General features: G+C 36.9%; 1 protein-coding gene, 1 non-coding gene and 1 pseudogene across 3 annotated transcripts; all 3 read right to left on the bottom strand.

Annotated features, from left to right (window-relative positions):
• Window positions 1-119: 119 nt before the first annotated feature.
• Window positions 120-4,835, bottom strand: LOC111437547 (annotated as a pseudogene).
• Window positions 3,348-3,419, bottom strand: TRNAT-UGU. The gene has a single exon. It is a non-coding gene; the product is annotated as a tRNA-Thr (tRNA).
• Window positions 4,836-6,469: 1,634 nt separating the features above from the next.
• Window positions 6,470-9,861, bottom strand: LOC111437661 (B3 domain-containing protein Os03g0120900-like). 2 transcript variants are annotated; one of them, XM_023075739.1, is made up of 3 exons: window positions 8,526-9,861; window positions 8,369-8,439; window positions 6,470-6,779 (listed from the first exon to the last, which is right to left on the bottom strand). In XM_023075739.1, exon 1 carries the CDS (start codon window positions 9,551-9,553, stop codon window positions 8,573-8,575), a length of 981 nt encoding a protein of 326 aa, XP_022931507.1. In that variant the 5' UTR covers window positions 9,554-9,861; the 3' UTR covers window positions 6,470-6,779; window positions 8,369-8,439; window positions 8,526-8,572. The 2 variants fall into 2 exon arrangements, with proteins under 2 accessions (XP_022931507.1, XP_022931506.1); XM_023075738.1 differs by having other exon boundaries at window positions 8,369-8,442; window positions 8,528-9,860.
• Between the last annotated feature and the right edge of the window lie 543 nt (window positions 9,862-10,404).

Raw genomic sequence — 10,404 nt, 5'->3', positions numbered from 1 at the left:
CAGTATGCTGTAACGATTCTGTAATTCTTATTCTATTTTCAGCCCATTCATTTCATAGAATGAAGCATTTCTGATTACAGACAGTTCTGCAATGTTTGGTAGCCCAACCCAATAAGAAATAACTATGAAAAGATCGAGCACTTATTATCAACATATTCACAACCTTTCAATCTATAGAGTAGTAATCTCTATTACAATTCAAGTGAGGAGCCTATTGAATCTACAAATTTCTATCCGTCATTCTAATGATATCTGGCTTTGTTTTAGGTCATATTGTTGAAAAGAAAATGGCTTCTGGTTTGGCTCTTTCATGATTTGACCTCTTTTTTACCTTCCAAACCCATCATTCCTCTAGCAGTTTGTCTAACATATCATGCAACACATGATGGGCAAGAGGAGATTCCAGAGGAAAAGCACCAGTTTGCTCAACTTCGAGGAAAAGCACCAGTTTGCTCAACTTCGAGGAAAAGCACATGATGCCCATCATTCCTCTAGTGGTCGTGCCTTCTGTCTCTATATCCTTTGCATCCGTCCACCTGTCTGAATTTACATATGGCTTAAAGAGTATCACATCCATTGCCATGATCAAAATTGAATTCCTTCACAAACCCAAGGGTAAGGGAGTGGTGTTCTTGATGCTGATGTGCATGTTCACCGTTTGTTTTTGCATATTCTTCTGTACCATTTGAGGTATGACAGACAGCAGGAGAATTTTCTTTAGCCGTTTCAAATGGTTCATGTAATTGAGATGATGCAACTTCCAGTTCATTTGATTCCAGCGGCTTACTTCCTACGCTTCTTAATAAAGCATCTGCATCAGATAACTCAAATGAGAATCTATGATTAGCAGCAACAGGCTTCCTCCTTTCGGCTTCCATCAATGAGAATTCGAATATTTTGGGATTCATTTGTTGCGTGGTGATCTGACATAGATTCTGAAATTTGGGGATTCAAAACAAAATCATTACTTGATTTGAATCCTATAGAATCTTGAGAGTAAGAATCAGTGCTTCGCCGTTGTTGCCAGCTATAAGTGGAACATTTGTCAAGGTCCAATAATGTAGGTGGAACTTCTAATGGGAAATTCGAAAACTGCGAGCCAGAGGAAGCAAAATCACAATCAGGCAAACGCGATGACGACCCAGAACGAGAAATGACTGGCCGTGGCGATATGAGGTGACTAATCGGGCTGCAAGGATAGAATTGGTAAGATTGGAAGTAATCATTAGGAAATGAACATTGATTATCAGACTCAGCTTTCTGTAGGCTAGGTAGAAGAACCTGAGCAAAAGGAACTTCAGGGGAAGAAGGCCTAATCAAGTGGGTAGACTCAGGAGTGAAGGGAGCAGTTGATTCAAAGGTGGAGACAAGCTGTGTTTCATGAGCAAATGGGCCAATGGCAAAAATGGAGGAAGGCCCATCAGGAGAACACATGTTGGTGAACGAGTAGCAGAAGGTGGCTCAGATTGAAGGAAGGATACAGGGGAAGAGGGAGGGGTGCAGCAAGTGGAAGCTCAATATCGGGTGAGTGCAATGAATCTTCTTCATGAGCCTCAGCTGAAGGAGGACCAGGTTCTGGTACCAACACACAGCGTGCACAACAACTCTTTTCCTCTGTTTGAGAGATCCAAAGCACCAATAAATACTCCAACAGCTACCCCATCTCCTTTTCTGAGGGCAAGCAAACAAAGAGAAAACGAGGAAAGTGATAATGACATCAGTACAGAACAGTGGAAAGAGCTTGGACAAATGAGAGCCCTATTTGTTGGAATCTTTATATATAAAGCAACACTCTTCCTCAATAGAGAATGACATTAATTTAAAGAATGGAGAGATGCCTTTCTGGTTAAAAAGAGCAGCGTTATTACAAGAAGACAAACAACATTGGGCTAGAACAGCGCATTGCTTCCTGACACAGTCGTCCAACCCAATGCACAAATCTTGGTACCTTCCAAACCCTAAGTATCTAATAATCATGCGAGGAGAAAGCCAAAAGCAGAAAAAGCAGAAAATCAGAAACGAAGCCAGCTCGTGATTCCGTGTATTCATGTAACGATTCGCAGTCCCTAAGCAAACAAACAGCAAGGAGCAGGAAAAAGGGGGAAATTAAAACCCTAATTTAGAATTCCGCAAATCCACGACAAACAATACAGATTCCATTCCGCCATAATATCATCCCTCGACAAAAAACTACATCCTAATACCTAACGGAGTTAAGAATGAACAGTAATTTCCAAAAACATAGCCAGTATTCTCAATCCATAAATAAACCAACACTAATATCATCCCTCGACAAAAAACTACATCCTAATACCTAACGGAGTTAAGAATGAACAGTAATTTCCAAAAACATAGCCAGTATTCTCAATCCATAAATAAACCAACACTAAAATCCAAAACTCCAAATGATTAAATGGACGGCGAACTGATGTGAACATTACCATACCTGGATATCAGTAGCCCGAGGAAAACGATGATCGACGGTGGCTATAAAATCGGCAGCCGCACGGCATCATCATCATCATCCATTCGGCGTCTCATCGATATCGTTGCTCAAAACCAGAGATTCGCCGATCGATTTCATCAAAACTAGAGAATCGCCGATCAGTTTCATGAAAGAATCGTAGCTCCTCATACACGAGAGATGATGAAATTCTAAAACAGAACCAAAGAGGAAAATTTGCAGTCAGAAAGTGAAGAGAAGTAGAAAGAAGACGGAAATGAAAATTAAAAAAATAAATAATAAATAAATAAAAGAAAAGATTATTGCGTAATAAAGAAAAGGAAATATGATGTGAGAATTATTTCTCTTAATTATTAATTTATTATTTCTGGGTCTTACTTTTAGGTTTAAGGTTTATTTAAATGTCAAACACGGCAAGGATTTTCAATCTTGAATTTACAATTTTGCCCTCACCCGCCCTAATGTCAAGGGCGATAATTCTAGACGTAATATATATATATATACATAATCACTACATAATAATATTTGCCCCCACGCAGGATTAAACTACGAACCTTCAGTTTACAAGACTGACGCTGTACCACTGAACAATAAGGGCTTGTTGACTTTTTTAGATAGAACCAAAACCCGATGTCGATGGTAGGAGAATTGAAGCTACAAGTGTTATAAAGTTTTTATATTTTGTATATGAGTTACTAGTATATGAAATATGTAAGTCAATATATAATATATATAGTATTGAAGGCTTGTAAATACACCAATGATGGGAAATCAAAATAGCCAATAGGGGTAAAATTGGAATTACAAAAATTCATTGGTTAGTTTTGGAAATAAGAATTTCATTTTAGAATTAGCGCGAAAATGCCTAAAATACATAATGCATTGCCCTCACGCAGGATCGAACTACGGACCTTCAGTTTACAAGACTGACGCTCTACCACTGAGCTATAAGGGCTTCTTGACTGAATCCTCTAATTTAATATATAAATATTAATACATAAAATAAAATAAAAATAAAACAACGGAGATTAAATTACATGTCGATAAATTTATATATATATATATTTTTTTACTAATAGGTTCTTATTATTTTTTCTAATAAAAATTATATAATCATGATTATGTTTGAAAATACTAACTTACAATTTAATCATTTAAATCAAATAATTATTTTTTAATTCAACAAAACCGATATCAATATGAACCAAATTCAATGATGAAAGAAATGCTACGCTCTTAAAGTCGGAAGTTTAAATTTTAAAATTCTAAATATAATTAAATTTATCGTAATCTTTCCGTTTAAAGTTTCGAAGTTCAACAATTACTCATATTCTCGTGTAACGTTATTTTCTCACTAAACAAAATTACTTTCTATATTCTATAAATTTACCATAATTCATTGGACCTATGGAGCTTCTCAAGGGTGGAGAGAGAGAAGAGAGAGAAGAGAGAGAGGAAAAAAAAAAAAAAAAGTGTGTGTGATTGGCAGTCGTACGGACTTTAAACATTTTGATAAATTTATATATACATTGATACATTATATTATATTTTATAATATAGTTTGGCATGTGTGTTGTTTTAATTTTATGGGATCGGCTGCCGACTGTCACTCTTAATGCTCTCTGCACCAATATTTAATTAAACCCCATATGTCTGTCTTTAAGCTATCCTATTGTCCTATGCTAACCCCTACCCCACCCTATTGCATACATAGCCCATATCTCTCTCTCTCTCATATATATATAATATACCACCATGCATTTTTATCATATATATATATAGATTAACCCAACTTGGTCTTCCAATGGTCTGTTGTCAGATACGAATATACTATCATTACATCTGAATGAGAGGAATCATAAGAATAAAGTAACTAAAAAAAGGTTCTAAAAAGTTTAAAGTTACGATCTATACCAGTAAGGTAACTAGAAAACTCAAAAGTTAAGCGTACTTTTGTGATATCCCACATTGGTTGGGGAAGAGAACGAAACACTCTTTAAGGTATGAAAACCTCTCCTTACTAGACGTGTTTTAAAAATCTTGAGAGAAAGTCTAAAGAGGACAACATCTACTAGCAGTGGGGCTTGGGCCGTTACAACTTAGTAATTTTACGTTGGGGCTGACCTACTGGAGTTGTTGCAACTTTACTTTGAGTAATTTTATGTTGAGTAGAGACAAAACATGTAGAAAGAACCTGTGACAGTGTGAGGATAATATTCACTCTTAGAAGTTTCTGAATAAGTAGGTAACGTAACCATATTGCATATGAATGTTGCAATTACCTAATCTTAAATTCGGATTCCAAATCGTGATCTGAATTCTGGGTATGAAGCATTACACTCTTAATCTTCATTTCTTTCTTATTCGCCATGAAAAACTCTAACAATTCAGCCCATCTCAAAAAGTAATTGATCTGTTCTATTCTTGACTATATATCAAGATTAGCTAACTCAATTTCTCGAAAAGATATTAAAACTAGAACCCACTAGATTATGATCTATGACGAGAAGAGAAAGACATGATCGTCCCGTATTCATTGACCTAGAGGTATGTATGATTGGGAAGGTGTTACCTAGGTTAACTCTTGTTTGCCAAAGAAGGAGGCATAAAAGGGGCATTGATAGCATTGCATGGAGATGGAGGAGGCGTAGAGAATTAGAGGGTATAAGGAGTGAAGCATAGAAAAAGTGAAAGAAGGGGAGAGGGTGACATACAAATATCCAAAGGAGTGGGAAAAAGGGGTCAGAAGGGTTTGTTTGGTTTAGGAGTTGCAGTACAATTAATGAGAGAGGTAAGGAGATATGGGTGAAATGGGCTACTACTATCCCATTTCGTTACAAGCTTTAAAATAAAGTTGTATAAGCCAGCCAACCAGCCAGCCCTACCTACTTTCTGCTACTGTTCACTGCATGCCCTTTGTTTTAGCTGCTGCTGTTGCTGCTGCGTGCTGCTGCTGCTTCCTACTGCATGCCCTCCACTCACCTCAACTCATTTAACACTAATCAATGAATATGAGAATGAACGAATGAATGAATGTGTAATGACGTAACAGATATTATCTTCTTTGGGTTTTCCCTTTCGTACTTCCACTCGAGGTTTTTAAACATGTCTGCTAGTGAGAGGTTTACATACCCTTCTCCGGGGTCCAGTGTTTTTGCTGGCACACTACCTGGTGTTTGGCTCTGATATCATTTGTAACAGTTCAAGCCCACCGCTGGTAGGTATTGTCTTCTTTGGGCTTTCCCTGAACGTTTCTAAAACCGTTTGCTAGGAAGAGGTTTCCACATCCTTATGAAAAAATACTTTGTTTCCCTCTCCAACTGATGTGGGATCTCATAATCCACTTCTCTTCAGGGCCTAGCGTCTTCGCTGACACATCACCCGAAGTCTAGCTCTGATACCATTTGTAACATCCCAAGCCTACCGCTAATAGATACTTGTCTTCTTTTGGCTTTCCCTGAACGTTTCTAAAACGCGTTTGCAAGGAAGAGGTTTCCACACCCTTATGAAGAATGATTCGTTCCCCTCTCCAACCAATGTGGGATCTCACAATCCACTTCCCTTTGGAACCCAACATCCTCGGTGGCACACCGCCCTGTGTCTAGTTCTGATACCATTTGTAACAGCCCAAACCCACCTCTATCAGATATTGTCATCTTTGGACTTTCTCTTTCAAGTTTCTACTCAAGATTTTTAAAACGCGTCTACTCGAGAGAGATTTTCATACCCTTATAAAGAATGTTTCGTTCTACTCCCTAACCGATGTTTGATCTCGCTCCGTGAATGAATTTTAGATTCTAGATGCTATCTTTCCCTATATATGCCTAAACCTACCCCACACTTATAGGGCACCTACCCCTTCTCTTTTCTATGCATATCAACAATAGGATACCCTTTTTCCACTCCCAATTCCCTTCCATTTCCATCATGTTCTCAAACCCTCTTTTTTCATCAAATATAATACACATATTTTTCTAATATTTCATGTGTGTTTATATATCTATATGAAACAAGTTAGGGTTTGGTATATATATGCTATCAAATAATCAAGCCCTATGAGTTTCTTGTTCATATAAGTATTTAAGAACATGTAGCTGCTCATCATATCCCTTCTTAATAGATCAAAAACTAGTTTTTAAAGCACAAATTAGAATGTTTTACACGACAAAGAACAAAAAACATGTCAAAAACTAGATACACACCTTTGAAAAGATCTCAAAACCTATAAACAACACCAAATTGGCTTCTTGTGAGGCAATTTATGAGAAAGAACACAAGAACTTGCTTCTTCCACTGCCATTTAGATACCCAAAAACTGCACAACACCAAGAACAAAGTGATATTCATGAGGAACATCAACAACATCACAACAACAAGAAAACCAAAAAAATTGCTGTTTTTGTATAGAATTTATCAAAGTTAATTTGTAATTCATCAAAATAAGTAGTGTGTCAGACAAAGCATGCTGCTTGATCCTAGATTTTAATTGAGCAACGACATTATTTGTCTGTCGTGGCTTAGCTGCTATGTTTTTTGGTCCAAACAATGTCTTAACATCTTGTTCAAACCCTAAATTCTTGAGAAACTACTGATAAATCTTATTATTATATCACTTTTTTTTTAAGAACAAGATCACAAAGGAAGGTGGGAGAACTCAAATTGCATATAATTTAAGAATCTAAACACCAAAAAACAAAAAAAAAAAAAACAAAAAACAAAAAACAAAACCTAGTACAAATCCTATGTATTAAAAGATCTGCATGTCTTGTCACGATAACACGATATGTAAATTCAAAGTACTTTTACAATTTCTCTTTCAGACATCTAACGACATGACCCACAAAGACGTTTCCAAGAACATTTTTATACAATCGAAGCAAGGGAGATATATAGAATAGGTTCATTTCTAAGAATTCTCATGCTAAAAAGCTTTAATTTATGTCAAAACAAAGAGTTTTATGAACCTAAAATAGATCATATGTGAGTTAAAGATATATATACGGTAACAACCTAAGCCCACCGCTAACAGATATTGTCCTCTCTAGACTTTTCCCTCAAAGTTTTTAAAACGCGTCTACTAAGGAGAAGTTTCCACACCCTTATAAAGAATGCTTCGTTCCCCCTCCAACTAATGTGGGATCTCACAATCCACCGCTTATGAGCCCAGCGTCCTCGCTGGCACTCATTCGTCTCTCAAACTGACGTGGGATCTCACATAGACTCTCGATCAACAGATCCGAGATTCAAATCCCCAAAAAATTGTATCGTTAAGCTTCTAGCTAGCAATTCAAATTATAAGAACACAAAATAATAGCAAAAAAAGTACTTCCCTTTAAGAGAATTCAAGACATAGGAGTAAAAAGCATAGCTATGAACATAAATGCTAACTACTTGTCACATAATAAATACTTAAAACCAAGCTTTCTTTCTGAAATCAGAATGGTATATATGTGTTTTTGTGTTAAACACTGCCATAAATGACCTGAAAAAGATGTAATTTTTTGCTATTTCATCCTTCAACTATTGCTAATTTATTATCATCAGTCCCTCCAAGATCATTGATCAACATTCAAATTCCATAAGGTTATGTTCAAAACAAGAGAAATAGAACAGAAAGAACAATTTTACTAATGAAGTAAAGAATGTGACATAAAACAGTGAAATTCCACAGTTGCTACAATTGGTAATCATAACAAATCCACACACCAAAATCTACTGCTTAAAGTACATTGTGTCATCATTAACAGCCAAAATTGGAGAGTGAGCGTTCGAAAAAAGGGTTTTCGACCAAAAATTATTCGAAGAAACCGTCACTGTGTTATAAAATTCGTATTCATCGAACGATTATCGAAAGATCGATCTTTAATGAATATAATATATGAAGATATATGCCATAAAACCAACCTTTATAAGGCCATCTATCAAAACCTGCATGGGCTTAGCCGTTTGTCCAAATAATTAGAGACAGCAATCACCACCTATAAGAACATAAGAACATAATTTAGTTTCACAATTTAACGTTAAAAAAGGAATGAACAACATATTGAATTTGAGATGTCTCACTGTTTGATTCTCTTCTTGTTTGGAGATGTGGGTGGATTCAGTTTGTCAAGTGCCAAAATCTAACGACTTCCCTTTTTCGAAAAAGTCGGTGATCGGTACGTCGGGATTGCTCGTCGGCATCGACATCGACATCGGCATTCCGTTATAAACACAGAATTGAGATGACAACGTTGTCGAAGTCGAGGTTGTTACTTTGTCGCCCTCGTCGTCATCGGAATCTTCAGATACTACACATTCCATATTGACACCAAATAGCCTCAATGTCTTAGCTGCAGCAGCTTTCCCAATTCCATGACCGCCACCGTCGTCGACTCCCGGCAGTGCTGCCGGGGATCTCAATTCGTAAAAGACCGACGCCCCACCGTCACAACCACCGCCTCCGATCGGTTGATGATTATAGGTGGTATGAAATAGGCTGACATTATTATGAACACTATTATTCTGCTGCAAGTGGAAGGCGTGGTCCCTGTGTAAAGATAAGGGTGTGGCCACTGGATTCCACTGGCCGTGAAGCTGAAATTGGTAAGGCGGAAATTGTCCACCACCACCATAACCACCACCACCACCGCCACAACCACCACCACCATGGTGATGAAAAGCTGTCTCCACCGCCGTGTGAGGAGGGCGGCGCCGCCAATCAATAAAAAACCGATCTTTACAAACCCCTCTTTGAAAGGAGACAATATCACCAGCATCAAGTCGTTTCTCTTTAACAAAGCGGCTCCAACCTTTAGTCATCACATAGCTTTGGCTGCTAGTCCAGTAAGAGTAACGAAACCGCCATAGCTTACCACAGCGATCTTCAAAGCTTAAAAGAAGACCCTTTTCGGTTGATGAAGAATCCAAAGGGAAGAACTTTTCAGCATGTTGTTTAGGGATCACTAAACGATTCAATTTTCCCACATCGCTTGGAGTCACAACCTTGTCGAACATATGCTCTTTCTCTATATAAACACCAGAATTAGAAGACTCTTCCATTATTTCTTGATGTTGATGATGAAATCTTGAAGATGAACCAAAATCCATGAAAAAGGAGGAGAATTTTGAAGTGGGTTTTGTGTAGGAATCTCAAGAACACCAAAGAACACAAAACCCAGATGGAAAAATTGAAACTTTTTTTGAAGAACACAAAACCCAGATGGAAAAATTGAAACTTTTTTCAAGATTAAGTGGAAAATGAAGAGAAAGAGGGTAAGGAATTGAATAAAAATGTCATAGTTTTTAAAAATTTAATTTAATTTCTTATTCTTCTCTCTCTTTGTTTTGGGGGTTTAGGAAGAGAGAGAAAGAGTTATGGTGATGAGAGGAGAAGAGGGTCCCCATGTATTGACCTGGTTGAGCTCATGTGAGGCTGTCTGTGTCAACATCCCTGTAGCCTGGGTTATATATATATATATATATACACATATATATACACTAAGATTTTATTTATTTATTTAGGGTTTAATTAATAATTACAACACCCAATTAGGGCAGGGAAGAAAGGGGTGGAAGTGGCTCAAAAAAAATGACAGCTGTTTTAGAGAGACCACGAGGTTATTATTGGAATATACAATTACACAACAACCCCACATAAGGACCATTTTTTTTATTTTTTTATTTTTTTATTTTTTATTTTTTAGGTTGAATTATACGCATCTGGTCCCGACTTTTCGTGTTGTGTCTTATATGTTTCTCAATCGTAAAAAATAATGTTTTGTTTATACGTCCTTGAACAATTAGTAACTGTGTCAAATAGTCAGGTCTTTATTTCCCTCACCAATCGATGTGGAATCTCACAAAAAGTACTTGATACACCCGTCTGCACTTTAATAATTGGTAAATAAATTTTCAAACTTTCAATTTTGTCTCTATCGTTTTTTTTTTTTTTTTTTGCT

This window comes from Cucurbita moschata, unplaced genomic scaffold (genome assembly GCF_002738365.1).
Source record: "Cucurbita moschata cultivar Rifu unplaced genomic scaffold, Cmos_1.0 Cmo_Scf00064, whole genome shotgun sequence".
Classification (NCBI taxonomy): Eukaryota; Viridiplantae; Streptophyta; class Magnoliopsida; order Cucurbitales; family Cucurbitaceae; genus Cucurbita; species Cucurbita moschata.
This window is presented reverse-complemented; position numbering and strand designations above follow the sequence as displayed.